Below are 20,270 nucleotides of genomic sequence, written 5' to 3'. Positions count from 1 at the left end.
CTCGAAGGACTACTACTCGCACATCTAGGGGCTCCTAAACATTTCATCCTTGCAACTCTCCAAACCTAAAAATCTTTGATGACTCAAGGTCATATCATAGTTGGCCAAAACATTCATGCTTTAAATAGGGCAACAAAGTAGTGTATAAAGGATATAGTTTCCAATATGAATGCTCTACCTAAAATCAATTCTCTTACAAATTTTGGATGTCTTCCAAACATGTGTTAGCTATTCTTTATGATCAAATTATATTATTTTACGGTGGCAAAAGATGAAGCCGTCAACTTAATGGTCTCACATTCTGAAAGGAAGTAAATCACAAGAACATATTTAGCCTTAGCTAAGTGACCTTCCTAGTTCCTAGACAAGGAACACTTGTACCTTCAATTAGTTCGCCAAACTAGACAAACCTTGAGTCATCTTCCACAATCTCCTAATATTCGCCACAACCAAATCATTGCATCCAGCATTCCATCCATCTGCCTCAATCAAGCTCCTAGTAGCTCAACTAACTTAGACCAAACTACTCTCCCAATTACTCGACCAAACTCAATCCACCTCGGTATTTGCCCAACTTGCTTCCTCCAACTTAGATCTGAGCTAACTCAAGCAATTGGCAAACATCTTTATCGATTGCATATATTCTACCCATAACAAAATTTATAAGTGAATTTTCCATACTGAACTCTAGGAAGGAGCACCTACACAATTTTCACTGCTTGAGAGAATAGAATCAGACCATATTAGAGCTAGAAGAAGGGGTGCATTAGGTCTACACCAAGCCTAAACAAGATGAACTTGATCATAGTGGAGTCATACAACACCTTTAATTAGTTCATGATCTACTTGAGGTGGTAGTAATCTAGAATTGAAGAAAATGGATTGGAAATGCAAAAATGGAGAGGGAGGTGAACTGAGTCACCCTTACTCTCCAAATATCCATCTGTTCTTTAGGAGAGTAGATTCACTCGAATCCAACGATGCATCATACATTAGCAAAACAACAGCGCAAATACCAATCACATGAAGGTTTTACAGCTATGTTGTGGCTATATATGTTTGGAACCAGCACATCTTTTCATTTTGATTACCATTGTAAACAATTATGAAAAAATGTGGCAAAACCCTATATAAGATTAAGATAACCGAGGGGGAAAAATACGACAACTATGATTAAGATACTTCTCGAGCATCTTTTTTTTTCGTAAAAAAAAAAAAAAAAATCCTACCTACATCACAATGCAATTGCACTTCCTTGGTGAAATTATGGTAGCAGAAGATACCAGCTTATAGATTTTGGCACCGCTTCCGAAGTCCTTGTCTGTCTCCATCTTTTTTCTTGCATCACTCTGTGAAATTTTAATGTGTATATTAGACAAGGTTTGGAGATCTTTTTCATCTTGTGTAGATTGCTCAACATGTGTAAATGTTGGCTGAGAAGCCTTGGAGAGGACCATTTCCTTTTCCATCGCAATGGTTGCAGCTTTGTAGGCCAAATCATGAATTATGGAACTGCAGAAGAGTATAGACTCAGTTGCTTCTTCCAAAGTGAAAAGTCTCTCACCACTCCTTTGAGCTTTAAGTGATATACCCTGTTCTGAAAGAGACTAGCGTCAGTTGAAAATTGAGGCAAATGATAGTGGTTACCATTGCATAATGAACATATTGCATTATCATCAACATAGCTTATGCACTTGAATTAAAATGAAATCAACATTGCATAGAACCCTTGGTTTGAATAAGACACAAACCAAATTTGGTAGCATTGTAAGTAGTTTCAGGCTTTTTGTAGTTCTACTGCTGTAAACTCTTGGTAGCTTCTGAATTCTAAGGAAAGATAAGATGCACTTGAAAATCAATCAAGTAACTTATATGCAAAAGTTAAGCCACATACTTGAGGTAGCATTTTCAGCACAATTGTATTCCTCTATAGAGGCTGAGTTGGCCTTGTCTGATTTCATCAATAGAGAACACTCCTGGGAATTGTCTACGCCATTAGGTATTTTAGGCTGTGAATGCAAATTCTGTGGGTCTTCAGAAAATGTATCAATTTTCTTCTCCGAGATCGCATCAGAATAATAAGTAGGTGCAGCATGCAAGACGACTTGACAATCATCAACTGAGTTAGAACCTTCATTGGCATTCCCATGCCTCACAACCTTTGATTCTCCAATATCCACTCCTTTTTCAGATCCACTATTGGAGTGAGTTGATAGCTCTGTCAGAACTCTTGAAGTTTCTAAGCAGGAGTTGGCACTTTCAACACTCTTGTCGTGGCTCCTACTGATGTTGTCCCCCTCATCCTTAATTCCTCTTGGCTTACCGGGTGCTGAAGTCACAATCGTTTCGATAGGAGCCTTTCTACCTGGTGAATTCTTTCCTGTTTCCCCTTGTTCTCTAAAATTCAATAGCTCGCCTGTTGTGGCACATTCTTGGAAAAAATCCTTGTTTCCATCCAAATCCATTTTATGTGTGTGTTTCCCACATTTCAAGTTAGTAATAGAAACTCCACTGGTGTTAGTCTTAAAACAATCAGCCACATACGAAGACTGAAATTTTGATACAGTATTGACTGCATCACGTATACCACCTGCAGAACTTTGAAACTTTTGAAGATCGACTTCGGAAGTTCTGGATCCAACATAAAAGTCTCCAGTCTGTGTGCTATTTCCATGATGATAATCAAGGCTCAGCTTATCAATATTATCAAAGTTGGGAGCCTCTGCCTCTTGGATTCCATATTGTTTTGTTATTTCCCATTCATCGAATAGATGATTTCGCGTATGGCTACCATACTCCATGTTATGAGAAAAGCATAAATCACCTTCAGAGTTAGAGTTGTACCTGCCAGTATGTGACAACTTACCAGAGAGCATAGACCCATGCACTTTATTATTTGTTTTACCATCACAAAGCTTGGCGGCAGAAGCACTTGACAGAAGAGAGCTCATGCCATGGGAGGTTTCTTGATGATCCTAGGAAAGGTAAAAACTTATTCACGATGTCAAAATTAAGAATTTGTTACTTGAATAACAACAACCAATACATAAAATCACTACATGGCATAAATAAGAACACTTAAGAATGTAAAGGCTAAACTACCACCAAATTTTATCAGATTATTATCGATTTGAACTACGAAAATATCGAGAGACATGAGGATGGAACCCTAGATGGACATAACTTTCCATAATTACTATTATTGTGAGCAGTGGAAAGACCTCATATCTAATGAGTAATTTTCATCACACACTGTCTGGTCCACCAAGAAATGCTAACAGCAAAAACTTTCATGATGAATCGAGATGGAATGTGATATGGTCTCAATGTTTGACACAGAAAAATCAATCAACCAATGCTTACAAATATAGTTCTACTACTTGCTATGATGATAGTGTTGCACCACCTATCGGTAACATGCTATGCTATCCTTGAATTCATGATAACCCCAGTGAAGACAGATGATCTATGAAATCAAGAAGAAGACTAGATGGTTTATGAGAGTCAAATTCGGCAATCAGTTTTCAACTTTTGCACGATGGAGACAATTGCCAACTTTCCATTGAAATGATGAAGCATATAATTGTAGTTGTGAAGCTTAAAATCCACTTAGAAGCACAATAATCAAACAAAATGTTTTAATAAAATTACCAATCAACTTCACCCTTGTGAAAAAGAAAAGCATATGGGTAGTGAGATTGTCCATCACATAAATAAGCTTTCTCTTGAGCATTGGCTATAAATATTCTGTTTCAGAGGAAATGAGTAATGCCCACTCATTGCTAGCATATGTACCCATAGTTTCTGTGAAGATGATAGATTTCTCAAGATCATTTATCAAATTAAATTGTACAATGGTGAAAATTAACAATGGTCAATATGATAAATCAACATTAGTTCTATGATTTTGATCTAACATGGTGAAAAAAACTAGGATGAGGAACAATGAAATGTCATATGCTCTTGCAGCATCAAAACTTAAGGATGACCATTTTCAGATTCTCAAGAGTGTCAAAAAATTGGTATTTCAGATTCAATACAGGCAGTCACTATTAGTAATTGTGAGCAGATATTGTAGCTAAAGAGAAGAAAATGCTGGATTACATGATGCATAACAACAAAACCCGGAACTTCATCTGTCGAGCAGAAAATGTTCCCTTTGCAAATTGAATTTTCTTTGATAGACATATTCACAAAGCACTAGCAAATTCAAGAAAAGGTAATTTCTTATCAAATAGACTATGGAAATAATTTGCAAAAAAAAAATGAAAAACAAGTTTTTGTACTGGGTAAGTAGGAAATATTGAATTATCTCTTACCACATAACTAAAAGATTCTGTCGTGCCAGAGAATGAAGATGGCAATATGAAAGTTTTCTTGTAGGATGGCACATCCCTACTTTTCTCAGCAGAACCAGTTTTTCTTCTTGCAGAACCTCCTGATAATCCTATACCACTGCAAAAAATTGAATCTGCATCATCATGACCAAATGATGTTGCCGATTCTCTGCAATGAGATTGCTGTCTTTCATGGCTTTGTGATGATATGCAGTTTCTGGCTGGTGATGGTGGTGTTGATCTTGTTCCAAATTTTGAAGATGGACTCATGGAAACTCCTGATACCGGAGAAGTACCACGTACACGTGAACCTGACTGATCTGGCATAAAAGTTCGGAGGTTTGGTGGTGTTTCCATGGAGAAACCAGAAAAGCTAGATCGTCGGCCTCTTGGTGTTGATGATGCAAAATTTTGATGATTTGCCTTTATGGGGGATGTTCCTCTTGTACTAGAAGATACTGTCTGCCCATATGCGCCGATGCTAATCCTTTGAACTGTGGGACTAGATGACCTAGGACTAGGCGGGGAACGCTTGGTTGGAGGGGTCGAAGGCCTTTTCAAGGGAGTTTTTTCACTTACAACTGGAGTGGAGATGGAGTGAGGGGCTGATGATGGCCTAGCAGCTGTCTGGATTACATCATATGAGGATCTAGGAGATCGAATTTGTCTGGAAGGACTTGCATTGCTTCTAGTCGGCATTTGAATCTTCCCATTCTGTGTTTAAAGATGGACTTAGATCAATAGCTCAAACAAGAAAGAATTGCAACAAGCAGGAATGCCTTTTGACAAATATTCTCACTAGTTGTTCTCTTCTCCTTTCTTGACTAGCTCGAGACTGATCATCATCCAGTGAACGGAAAAGAGGAGATTCTGGAGGAGCTACTAGCCTGATTCATATCAGATTATTACTAGACTATGTCATGTGGCTAAAAGCAACTAGAGACCCTTAGAAACACAATGAACTGTACAGAAAGACAATTTTCCAGACACAACAGTACACATCTCAATTCAAATCCACATGAACAAGCTGGCTACAAGTATAAAAAATAAGTAAGATGATTTTCACAAGCTAGAATGTTGAAAAACACATACTCGCACAAATGCTTGTTAAAAATTAAGAAGTTATGAACCAGTTGAAGAACTTAAAGGAAGGCAATCAAAGAAAGGTCAAGAACAGATTTCAGTGTTAGCAAAATGTAACCTGGTTAGTCTGAAAACAAATAAAGTGCAACCTTCATCTGTGTAACTCACCAATCATAGTCATTATTGTCACCATTTATGTTCAGTAGATTACAGTTGCCTCCTCGAGGTTGGATAGCGATCTCAACTTTCGAATCTGAAAATCAGGGTTTTTACGATAGAGTATCATAAGAAATCTGAAATAGTTATCTCATAACAAGCATATGAGTGAAGAAGACCAGAGATTGCATTACCTATCAATCCATCGAAATCGTTAGAAAAATGCACCAATAACTTCTCTCTGTCATGCTTGTTGATTTCATCAAACAGCGCAAGTTTGTCATCTTTGTCTCGAGCATCAAGTCCGTTATTCAGACTATGGCTCCTTCCATGAGCACTCTCCTTTATGAGTTCCCTTCGAGGAGAAAGTCTCAATGGAGATGAAGGCGGCATCTTTGTTCATCCAGAATTCTCCTCAAACCGAAACAAAATCGTAAAATTTAATCAAAAAATAGGGAACAAATTCACCATTCTTAGTTAGAGATTCATTGCGTAAACAAAAATAAAGGGAAAAAAAAGCGAGAGGGGAAATCAAACTTCACAAATTCATACGCATTCTATCATCTTTCTTACCTGCACGCCCCCGGCCGCGAGCTTTTTCACCACTTCGCGAAGCCAGGTGCTAAAGGCGTCACCTTGGAGCTACCCAGACCACCTCCGCCACGAGCTAGAGCCGAGAACGAGCGGCGCTGCGCGATTGGCGCAAACACGGCGTTACCCCTGAAGTTATCCCTCCTTACAGATTACACTCATAAATATTCATTATTATGAAAAAAAACACCATTAAATTAGTAAAAAAATTCATAATAACAATGTTAATTTTACATATAATTTTCATGTCTATAAAATTTTATTTCCACTCTCTTGCATATAAAATTTTATTTACTTAAACTCTCTCATACAAATATCATTATCTAATTATCTCTCATATTTTTTTTTGTTACAAAAATCTAAAAATGAGTATAATTTTTTTTAAATTCAGCACTTTAAACTATAATAGAGTATATTTTTTATCAAAATTACCCCGCATACTTTTTAGGTACAAAAAATTCAAAAATAAATATAATTCCGGTTAAATTCAACACTTTAAATTAGAATCGAATATATTTTCTATTAAATTAAACACGACTTTCCCCTCAGATTTTTTTAGGCATAAAAAAATCTAAAAATGAGTGTAATTACTCTTAAATTCAATACTTTAAACTAGAATCGAGTATATTTTCTATCAAAATTGGTCTTCATATTTTTTAAATACAAAAAGTCTAAAAATGGGTATAATTCTATTAAATTCAACACTTTGATAGAAAATCAAATTGAGCATGACTTTTTCCCTACTTAATATAATTATCATTTAAAGAAAATTTAGTATATTTTCTTTCCAATTGAATATCATTTAAAGAAAATCTAGTATATTTTTCATCCAATTGAGATAAAAAAGGATGCATGCTTAATTTGATAGAAAATATACTAGATTCTAATTTAATGTGTTGAATTTAAGAAGAATTATATTTATTTTGAAACTTTTTATACTTAAAAATATCAAAGATAATTAAATAAATTAGTGTCTATTATTTTTGAGATTTTTATACTTAAAAAAATATCAAAGATAATTAAGTAAATTAGTGTCTATTATATAGTGAAAGTAAAAAAATTTTATCAATGAGAATTACCTATAAAGTTGTCTTTCTGATTAGGACAGCATACAAATTTTCCTAAAACACAACCTCATACTTTACCTCTTTATGGAAAAAAACAGACTATACGCATTCCTAATGAAAAAAATATCATTATCCAATAATTTTATAAACCTTAAATATATAGAAATAAAAAAAGGCCAGGAGCTACTAGCTAAGTAAGTTTTTCATGAATCCTAAGAATAAATAAAAAAGTACGAATAATTCATGGTTCCGTAGTTAATATTTTAAGATTATCATTTTTACGGAAAGAAATTAATTCTACAGTATATCTTAGTCGGACATCAATCCCTGATTAACTATAAATATATTTTATCATTGTACTATATACCTGATTACAATATCTTTTTTTTTTTAAATAATTCTAGGAACTGATCCAACTTTATAAAATTTCTTCATCAACTATCAAAATAAATCTGAAAATATAAACATTGCGTATTTATTATCTAACTGAAGAAATACTAAGAACCTAACCATTAAAATATCTCTCTTTTAGGGATGAGATAATTTAAATTGCTTTTATGCGAAAGATGGCATCAGAAAGGGCGAAATTTTTAAAATAATTTTTTTGACGATTTTACACAAAAATCCATTGACATTTATGAAATTTCGAAAAGACATATCTTAACTTTGAAGAAAAGAATAAAGTAAGTTTACTGAAAAGCTGAAATGAGTAACATGATCAAATTTATCATCCACTTCAAGTACTAAATCTAGTTAGATCATAATAACAAATGTTTTCTAAGTCCTTTTTTATATTATTTTTTAGAAGAAGGAAAAAAAATAGAAGCACTTAATTTTGCCACTAAAGAAAAGTGAACAGAGTCTTAGTTCAGTTAACCTCTCGTGAACAGATAACCATCGACGAGTTGTGAAAATGATTTTGACAAGAAGATGATCAAGCTCCGGCGAAAGGAAACTTGTAGAGGAGGATGCATTATAAACTTTAGAAAGCAAAGCATCGCAAAAAAAGGATGATGCTAAAAATAAGGAACTCAAATTATTAAGGGCACACATCAAATTTAACTATCTCCCAAGAAACTAGAATGAACTGGACATCAAAATCACTCTAGCAAGAAAGGTAAGACAAATTCTGTCAGGTTGAAAATTGAAATAATCAAACTTTTTTAATTAGACAAACATAATAAAAATCGGACTCATATAATTAAAATCGATTAGTTCAGTAATTAATCGAACTAACTGAATTATTTATAATCGACTACTCCTTCAACAACGGTCAATTACTATAGTAGTCGATGGTCAATTACTATGTGGACCATCGACTACTATTGTGCTCATTTTATGGACTTCATTCGACTCTTAAAGTTGCAAAGAGGTCTAACTGGACACATTGCAATAATTAATTAATTATCCCTAAAAGAACACGATATATAGTAGTTAACTTGGCAACATCAAAATAATTGCTTAGCTCCCACTACATTAATTGATTTTATTGTGGTAAGCAGTCCTTAGGACCATGATGTCACGGTAGGACATTCAAATTGTCACCCAGATACTTATGGTTCGAACCTCAATTACGATGTATTTATAGAAATTTTTCTTCCAAATAGAAGGTATAATCAAAGAATGCTGGACTTTTGAGTTGGTTGTCATGTGCACTTTTCGATTTACCCTAATAATCAATGAAAAATTTTCATAGGATCAAATCGATCACCCTCATAAATGAAACTAATTGGTAAGCAAGCAAAACTATATATTACACTTAACAAATCGCACTCCCCATCCTTATGTAGCTTAAAGTATGCATGATGCAGCTTATTATGACAAAGTAATGATAATTAATATATAATTAAGTGAACTAATTATTCATTAGTAAAATGTGACGTAAGCATCCATCCGAGCTGTCATCGTCGTCGTGGGGTTGACTACTTGTCTATTCAGCACGTAGCCCCTCGCTTGTCGGAACTCGCCGGAGCCGCCGATGATGCTCCAGTCCGAAGTGTCAGCCGACCGGAACACTCCGAACACGGCGATTGAGCTCCCGTTGTGCTGGCCGCCGGTGAACACGATGTTGAACATGGTCGTGGAGGTGGCGTCGGTGATGTCAGAGGAAACCCCGAGGCCCTGCATCGAGCCGACTAGCGGGGAGCTCGGGTGGCGCCCCAATCGGAGGACATTGTCGAAGACGACGAGGTCGCCGAAGTTGCGGGGCTTGTGGAGGTTCACTGATAGCACCGCCGTGTTGTTGTGGACATAGAGGCGTAGGTGGTGGGCATGGTGGTGGTGGCGGCCGGCGGCGACTATAGAGATAGTAGTTATAAAAAGGAAGAGGAATGAGAAGGAGAATAATTGAATTGATGTCATTAGAATTCTACTAAATGAATGCAATATGTTGGGCGGGATTAGCTAGATCTCCATATATATATATATAAATATAATTATAAATATATGATAAATAAATTTAAAAATAAATAAACATCACAAAGACGTGTTGAGTAGGTTGTTTGTGGATTTATTAGGGTTGTTATTAGGTGGTTGATGTGAAAGATGAAGAGGAAAGTGATGTGTGCCTTTGTTGTAATGTAAGGAGGGCCTAGTCTACGAATAATATTCTCTAATTGAAAGTCAACAGAAGAGTTTAGTGTATTAAAAGACAGTCGGTGCACTAAATTCCCATTAGTGCTGGTCCCGAAGAAGAATGATCGGATCAGATTATATTTATTGTATGTAATTTTATCTTGTATTTTTGTAAGATGTTTTTCTGCAATTCAAACGTATGACTTCAAAATCGTGGCGCCACAACTCCCTTTAAAAGAGTTTTAAAAGATTTTATTATTGAATTTTGAAATATCCGTTTCATAGATAAATTTTTAAATGAGCAAATCCTGTATTTAGTTTTGATTTTATCCTTATTTTAAATAGTCAAATCGATTTAATTTTTATCAAAACGTCCAATTTTTAATTAAATGATTGATTTAAACAATCAGTCAGACTGATTTACATTTTTTTTATTTAAATCAAAATTAATTTTAGATCAAATTGATTGATAGATCTAATCATTTTAAATTGATATGAAACTAATTTTTATATATTCGTCTATCTCTCTTGATTATATTCATACTTTCAAATGTAAATTTGATGTTTGATATATCGACGACCTCGAGTTCTTATATGTTCGTCTACCTCTCCTGATTATATCCATGTTTTCAAATGTCAATTTGACTCAAAATATTGAAAGCAATGATTTTTTGAACATGAATATATTGAAAAATTTAATTCATGTTTAAAAAATCTAATATATTGAGAGTAATGATTTTTTGAACACGAATTAATTTTTTGAAATATATTCGTGTTCAAAAAATCATTGCTCTTAATATATTGAGTCAAATTGATATTTGAGGGTATGGATATAGTCATGAGAGGTAGACGAACATATAAAAACTTGTTTTATGTCAATCCGATGTTGTTTGATCTATTAGTCGATTTTAGACAAAATCGGATGATATATAAAACATTAAATTGACATTTAATGGTATAGATATAATCAAGAAAGATAGGTCAACATATAAAAATTAATTTTATATCGATTCAATCGATATTTTGTAAATTTATATATAGATGTAGTTCAGTAAAAAGTCGAATTTTGAATTATAAGTAAAGAAATTATTGAGGTTTGTATTTATCTATCCCTATTAAAAAAAAATTTATTTATCATTTTTTCCATTTAGACTTGTCGTATGTGCATAACAATTTGTATCCTGCCTATCTTATCCTGTGTACATCTTTAAAAAAAATCGTTTTTTTTTAATATTTCATACTGTAACTCAATTATTAAAAATAAAGTCTTGAGAAAATCGAAAGCTTAACAATAAATAAATAAACAACAAAACCGCCTATGAGAGTGCGTTGGATAAAAAGTTTATGTGACGCCTAACACCTTTTAGTTATAAACCCAATTTAATGCTTGATATTGCGTGTCGATCGGTGCGTCTCTAGTAGGTTCTATGCAATTATTAAAAAATTGATTTAATTTTGACCAAAATATATTTGTCAACTCGGAGTTGTTTGTCTATAAGAGCAACCACAACCCTGTTAAACTTGGAACATTAATATTGATATGGACATTTTTTTATTGCACTGTAGCATTAACGTGTTCAAAGTTCTGAACACGTTAATATCTACAACTTTCAAAAAAAAAAAAAAAAAAAAAAAAACCATTAACATGTTCAAACGTTAAAGCGTTGCAGTTGCTCTAAATGCATATCAGAGATAGAGATATGTATAATTCAAGTTTCGATATCTAATTATACTTAATAATCAACGGGTACTTGCATTTTTGTCGAGTATCACTATAACTCGTGAATTTGTAGGGCCACAAACAATGAATTCTAGTAAGTTTCTTAGTATTCAATCTCTTATTTGATAAAATAATAAAGTTAAATCGAATCTAATATGGACCAAATTATTAAAATAATTATTTAAAATTGACTTGATTTTTTCATGAGTATGAGTTTGGTTCGAATTACTTAAATTTGTTTTATTTAAATATTATCAAATTTTCAGTTAAGCTTGTTTGATTAAAAATTTGTTAGTTTTAAATTTATTTGATTATTAAGATTGATAATAAAAATTTATTTATTTATTATCATGTTGATAAGAATTTTATGACGAACATTATTAACAAATTTTGTTCGTGAACTTTGTTTACAAATAATTCATAATTCTTATTCATAAATATTAATATGTTGAACATAATATATACTTAAGCTTATTCATTTAAATAAACGGTTCAAATTTATCTATTTAATTAATTTTATATGTTTTAAATGAACATAAATAAATTTTTAAGAAATTCAACACCAAACTTACTCATTAACATTTCATACCCCTGTAAATTTGTATGCTTATTTGTTTATCCTAATAAGATATTTAAACGTTGAGTTGGAATTCAAGTATATCTAAAATTGTGGTTTAGCTGGGAGTGTATAGATACTTTCAGTTGATTGATTATTCATTGGATGGAGACCAAGTGCTTAAGCTTTATATGATAATTTTTTTAATATATTCAAATGATAACTTTGTTCATGTGAAATATTTTTCCTATATTTGGTTGGGTCGATTGTGCGAGTTTGTCAAACAAATAAGTAAAATTTATCCAACTATCTTGGATAGATCGAGTCACTTGTCTAATTTGATCGATTCATCTATATCGATTGACTAGCTTAAAATGACTTACCTTTCTAACCAATTGGCCCAACATTAATTCTAGGTTCCGCTTGATCAATCAACTCTATTGACCAAATTAGACCGACCTTTTTGCCAACTTACCCAGCTTAATCAACAACTAGGTTCAATCAACTTGTCTGATTCGACTCAATGGATTCATTGACTCAACAAACTTGTCGACTATCTAACTTATCTTAATAGACTCAATCACTTTTAACATTACTAGAGTGCATCCTAACAAAAGGGTGTAGTCTTTTTTTTTTTCTTTTTTTTTTAATTATTTATTTTAGTAAGCACTGAATATCTAATTCACAAGGACAAATCCCTATGAAAATTTCTCTCCGACTGCTCAAGTAAATCAAGAAGTGCTCGTAACAAACGATCTATCAACCCTGCATTCTTATATCAACCGCTCATTAAAAAAAATTCAACACAACTTAGACTTGATACTTAATGTCTAAAAAACTAAGAAAGTGTTATACTTACCCAAAGGCAGATGTGGGTGGTCTTTGTCACAACACAAGTTGCAAGAGATGACCTCCATGATCATGCAATTGGCTGGCCAACAATGACATACCATCAACTGCTAATGATGGAATTTAAGTTGAATTTAGGGCATGAAAAAAAAATCAATGATGAATTATTATAGGTGGATAAATGTTATTTAATTTATTAGTTCGCTTATTTACTCTGGCTGTTGAAAAAAAATAGCCATAGAAAAAAAAATGAAGAGATAAATTCGTTGGTCCTTCCTCAAGGGATCGATCAATCTTAGCCTATTCAACTTGTTAAAGGCTTTCAAATCATATGATCAAACTAGGACATTTGGACCATCCAACCTATATGACTCATCTAAACCATCCACCACCCAAACCGCCTAGCTCACCCAGCCCACTCAATCGACTCCACCCAACTGACCACTGAAGCCACATGATTGTCTAACCTGGCCAATCCATCCAGCTAATGTAGCCCACCCAATCTGATTTACCTAATTGACTCATTTAGACTAACCTACTTGTGTTATCCAAGTTTCCATCCAAGTAAACAGTCCTATAGTTCTAGCATAGCTGAAACCTAATGAATCCATCACACTAATCTAAAGGAAGCAATGTATATGGAGTTTCTTTTCTCGACAAGTGTTTTAATGACGTAGAGGATTCCTTTTGCCACTTAAAATCCTCATAAAAATGGGTGTCTATCAATTCAACCCTCAGAAAACCATTCATACAAATAGTGAAATAACCATGCACCAAGCACGTCTGACAATAAGCCTGCCATGCACCAAGCTTGTACCAACCTTCATCCAAACAAACGTTAGATGAATGGCTTTCTAAACACACAAAAAAACGACATTAAATAAAGGGGGCTGTCAGAAACTGAAGTTGGTGAGGGACAAAAAGATATTAATGTACCATGATTAGCGTTAACAATTGACTAACTTTAATCAGGGAGGTGACTATTTGGCTGACCATAGTTTGCTAAGTGGCTTGCCCTTTTGGCACGATAACACAGTGCCCAGAGCCAGCTCTCTTAACTGCTCCTCCACAGCTTCTACGGGCAGGCAGCCATCAATTATCTGCAGTGTGAACATATCAGTCAGAGAAACATTATGGTGAAGTTGCAAAAGCATTTATGGTTCTAATCCACAAGTAAACAGTATAGTTGGATAGAATAATCAACAGAAGATAATTACAAAAAGAGTGATTCAATTGTCATTGAAATAACAAAAACAAATTAGAACATGAAAAAGTAGTTGCTACAAGAGAGGGCAACTTAAGGTGTATTCAAAGTTTATCAGCATATTTGTGAATTAATCGCCCTTTGGAAAAGACATGCTCGTATGAAGAAAAGCTCTTTAATGAAGGTTTCATGCAATCAAGAGCAGTATCTTAGGATCCAACCAATTATTTTTAGCACGGAAGACTGGTGAGGTATTACATACCTTCCAAGAATCATCATAAAGGGTGTGATAAGTCTCTGCAACTTTCTTCTGGAACTCCAGCTGCTCATACCTTTCAGCTCCATAGCCTCCTCGTTCTGATGCTTTCTGAAGATAATTGTAGAGAGATTTCAGAACCAAGAATATTAAGGAAACTCTTTTGAATACTAAACAAATGCATGCGCTAGTTTTGTTGAGTTGCTCAATGGCAAATGTTTAATATGCCCAAATAATGCCCATATGAAAGAACTATCATCATCTTTATGTCTTGTTTGAAAATGAGAAACAACATGCTATAGAGCCATAAACAAAACAACTTTTTGTTGTCTTTTGAGCTTGACCGAAAAAAATTCATTTGTGATTATTGGGGTTTGATAATGAAAGAAGCTTCATTTTTATTTTAAAAAAAAACATAAATACAATCAACATGTGATTGGAAATAACACCAGTAAATTTGTCTTTCGAAGACTTATTAGAACTGGTGAGCAAATCATGAATATGTCCATTCACAAAATAAACCCTTACCAAGAGACACAAGTCCTGCATATGAAAACCATAATACAAATATCCTAATCAATTTATTGGATAGATGATTGCCAATTTTTCTACAGATAACAGGAAAAATGCTGAACTACATAAATGCCATACACGTTCCTAGTTATAGAAATTTTGCAATAATTAGAAATTAAAAAAAAAAGAGAGAGAGAGAGAAATGATTGTGAGATTTAAGAATAATTGAACTCCAAAACCTTTTCGGCCATTAACATGAGTAGTTTGTCATAGCTGAAAGATAGAAAAACAAAAAGGACATCCAAGTACTGCTCAAGCACTATTAAGCATTACAGGAAAAAAAACTGTGAAATTTTCAAAAGATGATATGCTGGACTCTGGTAAATATTAGTATTTATTAGACAAATATATAGAATAGAAAATAGAGAAAACAAATAAGCTACCTCTGCTGATATATCAAGATATATAACCAGATCTGGTGCTACCAAACCCACTTCTGGAGCCTGAATAAGTAGGACATCAAGTTCATAAGCAAAACAGATTTATATCTAAAAAATGAAAACCATGGTTTTTCTGGTAAAGCACCTTACACCACTCTAGATCAAGCCCCTTAGCAGAAGAAAATGCTACTCCAGAGTATGAATAGCGGTCAACTATAAGAGAGATTCCACTCCTTAGTTTGCTCTCCATAAGTGATCTGTTAAACAAGATTGAACACTAGATACATTTTAGGGAGCACATGTTGTCTTATAAAAAAAAGCATAACCATAAGGGCTGGGCAGTCATTTATGATTTGGTGCATCCATGATTGACACAAAGATTGATGTTCACGGAACATATAAAAAAACAAACAAAACAGTTCAAAGGAGTAAAAGGTTGGGGAATAAAGGAAAACAAGTCAGAATAACTAGAACAGGGTTTAGCTAGAGTAACTAATATGGCATCATGCAAACTCTTAACACATGCACCAAATGTCAGGATGTGCCCAGAGTATGTTGCTAGAAACATAATAGAGACGTAGGAAAATATCCCAAAAGATAAAAGACAAACATAAAATTATTAACCTGGATTAAAGCAAACCCCATGACCCTTTAACTAAAGAAAACTCATCTGCTAAGGATAGTTTCAAAAACTCAATATTCAAGATATTTTCAGATAGTTAGTTGATTTACAATCTGTGACATAGATTTTGTTATAGATCTGCCTTGTTTTCAAAGATCAAGACAAACATCAAATAGAAATGTGATTCCATTAATACTCTTAAGATGCACATTATATGAAACTTGTCTTACAACCCCAAAAAATTTCCTACAGACTGCAAAAGCTTATACAGAAAAATATTTGTGGTGGAAATAAGATTGATCACAGTGATAATTATCATTTATATGTTCTTAAATTCTATTTTCAAGATTCATAGTGATCCACATGTTGGAAGCAGAAAAAGAACGTGTCATTACAGCCTCTCAAACTATCTGGGCAAGTCTATACTTATCAGTAGATAAAGTCCCATAAAGGATTAATCCACAGACACTCAGCTCCGTATGTCAAGATCTATGTTACCAACAGATATTCATCAAAGACAAGGTTTACTATCCTACTGCTTTTGTATGTTCTGGTTATTTCTTATGGACAATCAATTGAAGGAGATATAATGTACTAAAATAAGAGGTCAACTGGGTAATACTTGTAAGACACATCTTTAATGAGAAAGAGAGCATGAGAAAATGACTGAATGTGTGTGTGTGTGTGAGAGAGAGAGAAAGAGAGAGAGAGAGAGAGAGAGAGAGAGGGAGGAGTTGCAGAAAGAGAGAGATGATAAGCCTTTTGCCTTCTTCAAGCCCCATTGGTACTCTGTTCCTGTCTTGCTACTCACCAATTACAATGACCTGGCAACGAACTGGTTGGTTGCTGAATGGTATCAGTGTTAAATTCAGATTTTAGACAGTTATTACTGCAAAAAAATTCTTAATGGTGATAAAAAATATTGTCCTGTGGATCATTGAACCATGATAATACTAATTGAAGAAACCAAATTGAGTTAAAGAACAATGTGGAAGATGCATTGATTATGTGGCAAAAGGAGATTTGTTTGCCCCCAGTGCCCTCGCCAACCTGTCCCTAGGCTAATACGGAGGAGGTAAATCACGGATGACTATTAGCCATTAGTACAAGTGGTCAAGGCATGAGGGAAGGCATGCTCGGACGCGCTGAGTTTCGATCCCAATACCTTATGTGGCAACATCTCATGTCTCAACCACTGCACTGCCCCAAGGGGATGGAAGCTGCATTGATTAGGAACTATCAAGGAGTCGTCAAATCTTCCAACAATTAAGTTAATTATCTTAAGATATATGATTCATGTTGAGAAAATCCCAAAAAGATAGAACTAAAAAATCAACTGGAAAGTCTGAATGACAAATAAAACAGCAGAAACACCAAAATCAATCTTGTTCATAGTGTCAACAGAATGGCTAAGTGAAAAAAAATACCACAAATCAATTTTAGATGTACAAATGCAACAAAGATGTTAATAAAAGAATTTTGGAGTCTAGTACTTTACACTAAGCCAAGGTGATAAACGTCATGAAATATAGCAAATACACAATAACTCAAGCATATATTACCGTTTCTCCCACCGATTTGCACTAAAAAGCAAGTGTATTGCTCTATCATCCAGTTCTGATTCATTTGCAAGATATGCAGATATCATTTGACCAACGGCAGTAGTCCTATCAGGAAACCGCCACAATTCAACAGATACTCCTTTGTCCTTCAAGTGTGAGACCAGCCTATGTGATTGTGAAGTTTTCCCACTACGATCTAATCCTTCTAGAACAATGAGGGAACCTCGTGAATTATCACTATTGCACCCAGCCATTCTGATTTGCATTGATGAACTCATGATTTTACATCTGAAAGAGATTCTTGGTTGTCTTAGCGGTCCTACTACTCCAAAGCTCCTACGAGTGGAAAATATTTATCAACAAAAATTATTGTTTCTATCGGACAATAAAATGATTGCTGTAAAAAAATTGAAGAGGAATATGCACCAGAATCACAATCATGACCATGTAAGTGAAATGAAATTTGAAAGAGATTTAACACTTCCGCTTAGCATACAAAAAGTTCATGACTCAAAACAGGACTTTTTTGGCATAGAGAAATTTATTCCAAGCTGGTGTCAGAAAATATGTAAAAATACATTATGCATAGCTAAGGTTCTGGGTTTTTACAGCATGCACATGCAAAATGATAGCAAGATACCTGAAACTGTCATATTGTCAACAATTAAGATCTTTGACTCACAAGACAACCAGGTGAATTTATTCTATGAACTCTGATCTGAATAATTTATACCTCAAGAAAAGTGATCCCATTGCTGAGGCAAATGGAAAGGAATTCACTAACCAAAGGATAGTGTTCTCACATGTAAGTCAACATGTGCCGCCACCTTTCACCTGGAGAAAAGATACCTAGCCAAGGTGAGTGGGGCTTCACAGCTCATACATGACAGAGTCCAGTAAGGCACAACCAAACTTCATAATCTACCCTGACAATCAGTTCAAGACTAAAAAAGAAAAGAAAAAAATTACTAGTAGAATTAACTCAAAACTAGGAATTTGACTTTATTCTCTTAGACATAAATAAGGGCGAGGACATCAACCTACACAAGAAAAAGTAAGAAGAGAAAATGATACATATAACAATTGTTTGTGATGTTTTATTTTCGATAACAGAATCTCAGGGAACTGCAGAGCGAGAAGCATGCATCCTTTTGATTTGTTCAGAATTATTTACTAAATTGAAACTTGAGTAACCAAGATGTATGGTGGTGTTGACTGTTGACCTAATAGAGCATTGATATAATTTTCTTGAGACCTGAACATCTTTGGTTTATGATGCTGACTTATACACCCTGTACACATTCAAGATATCTCATACTTATCATCTATTATTACCGGGAAGTTCATACTCGAAAAACAATGATTCATAAAAGTTCATATGTGAAGTGTGAACCAATCCAAGGTTGGAGGTGCCGACCCGTGTGCCGCTCGAAACGGACAGTTTTTACCGTTCCGGCACGGGACCGGCTCGCGTGCGAGCTGCCGTCACAGTGCGCGAGACTACAGTCGATCGAAAGAAACAGCCTATAAATGCTGAAGATTTACCTGGAAGCAGCAGCGAGGGCGATCGGGCGAGAGATTAGCGGCGGCGAGGTGGCGAACACTCTTCGGACAGTTAAGCTTTTGTGTATTTCAATTTGAGGAGAGGGGAGATGGTCGGATGGCCAGTGATCGCTGGCGATCGTCGAGAAAATCGCGACGGTCCGGCAACTGGCAGAGCGAAATCGCGAGCGGGAGAGAGGGAGGAAGATAATTAGGGTTTAAGGCCTTGCAGAATAAAAATTTAATATATTATTGGGCAGTGCCCTCGAGCGCGAAGGCGAACGCGCACATCGACCCCAATACTACTATATACTCATTCTTAAACACCATGTGAATATCTGTGTAATTTTTTTAAATGCTTTTTAATGTTTAAAATTTAGAGTATAATATTTAGTTTAAAGAAAATAAAATTTTAAAAAAATGACATTTGATCTTTACCGATGAGTATGTGATATGTTACCCCTTTTTATTATCGCATCCATCCATAAATATCTAGTATTAATTTTTAAAAAATATATATTTTTATTGACAATTCTAAATTCTAAATTCTAAATTCTAAATCTTAAAAAAATATATAAAAAATAAAATAAAATAACACTATATGTTAACGGATTTTTCACATATGGATGTATAGATAATATTTAACATATTTATTGTATATATTATATTCTAATATTTTTATAATTTTATACTTTTTAGGAATACTTGAAAATAATTGAAGTGGAGCTGCCCCACTAAGTAGTCAGATCTTTTAGTCCAAAAAAAAAATAGATAAGGAGATGAACCACTTATCATTACGATTAGATTATTATTCGATCTGATTGTAATTGATTATCATCTCTTCTTGAGTTCATTGTCCTCCCAGATTATAGTTTGGGCTGGGGCAGATGGCTGAACGTCTCCCGAAGGCCGCCGGCAGTGGGGCAAGTGGCTAGGTTGTCCGGCGCTGAGCAAGGGGGCGACCTTCGACCACCCGCCCCGATCCAAATTATAACTTGGGAGTACGATGAACCGGACAACCAATTACGGTCAAATCGCGGCCACAATCCGACCGTAATTGCAAGTGGTCCATCCCTCGATCCACTTTTTTATGGACCAAGAGATCTGGACTCCCCCACTAAAGTTGTATGTGACTCCAGCCCTGATTGCGTGTAATATAATATACGAACATGTGGGGGCGAGGGGGGGTAACGGACTC

At 34.5% G+C, this 20,270-nt stretch overlaps 3 protein-coding genes across 5 annotated transcripts; all 3 read right to left on the bottom strand.

The window, feature by feature from the left end:
• Positions 1-1,045: 1,045 nt before the first annotated feature.
• Positions 1,046-6,302, bottom strand: LOC122006886. 2 transcript variants are annotated; one of them, XM_042562566.1, is made up of 7 exons: positions 6,150-6,302; positions 5,771-5,987; positions 5,589-5,673; positions 5,137-5,224; positions 4,320-5,051; positions 1,895-2,975; positions 1,046-1,597 (listed from the first exon to the last, which is right to left on the bottom strand). In XM_042562566.1, exons 2-7 carry the CDS (start codon positions 5,967-5,969, stop codon positions 1,230-1,232), a joined length of 2,553 nt encoding a protein of 850 aa, XP_042418500.1. In that variant the 5' UTR covers positions 5,970-5,987; positions 6,150-6,302; the 3' UTR covers positions 1,046-1,229. The 2 variants fall into 2 exon arrangements, with proteins under 2 accessions (XP_042418500.1, XP_042418501.1); XM_042562567.1 differs by having other exon boundaries at positions 1,450-1,592.
• Positions 6,303-8,950: 2,648 nt separating this feature from the next.
• On the bottom strand, positions 8,951-9,624 carry LOC122004059 (dirigent protein 1-like). Its single transcript, XM_042559000.1, has one exon. The coding sequence runs from the start codon at positions 9,593-9,595 to the stop codon at positions 9,101-9,103; it is 495 nt and encodes a 164-aa protein (XP_042414934.1). The 5' UTR covers positions 9,596-9,624; the 3' UTR covers positions 8,951-9,100.
• A 4,012-nt stretch (positions 9,625-13,636) lies between these two features.
• LOC122006885 (thymidylate kinase-like) lies at positions 13,637-19,345 on the bottom strand. Of its 2 annotated transcripts, XM_042562563.1 has the most exons (7): positions 19,076-19,345; positions 18,264-18,364; positions 17,531-17,866; positions 15,492-15,603; positions 15,350-15,409; positions 14,400-14,504; positions 13,637-14,033 (listed from the first exon to the last, which is right to left on the bottom strand). In XM_042562563.1, exons 2-7 carry the CDS (start codon positions 18,281-18,283, stop codon positions 13,914-13,916), a joined length of 753 nt encoding a protein of 250 aa, XP_042418497.1. In that variant the 5' UTR covers positions 18,284-18,364; positions 19,076-19,345; the 3' UTR covers positions 13,637-13,913. The 2 variants fall into 2 exon arrangements, with proteins under 2 accessions (XP_042418497.1, XP_042418499.1); XM_042562565.1 differs by lacking the exon at positions 18,264-18,364.
• Between the last annotated feature and the right edge of the window lie 925 nt (positions 19,346-20,270).

This window comes from Zingiber officinale, chromosome 7B (genome assembly GCF_018446385.1).
Source record: "Zingiber officinale cultivar Zhangliang chromosome 7B, Zo_v1.1, whole genome shotgun sequence".
Taxonomy (NCBI): Eukaryota; Viridiplantae; Streptophyta; class Magnoliopsida; order Zingiberales; family Zingiberaceae; genus Zingiber; species Zingiber officinale.
This window is presented reverse-complemented; position numbering and strand designations above follow the sequence as displayed.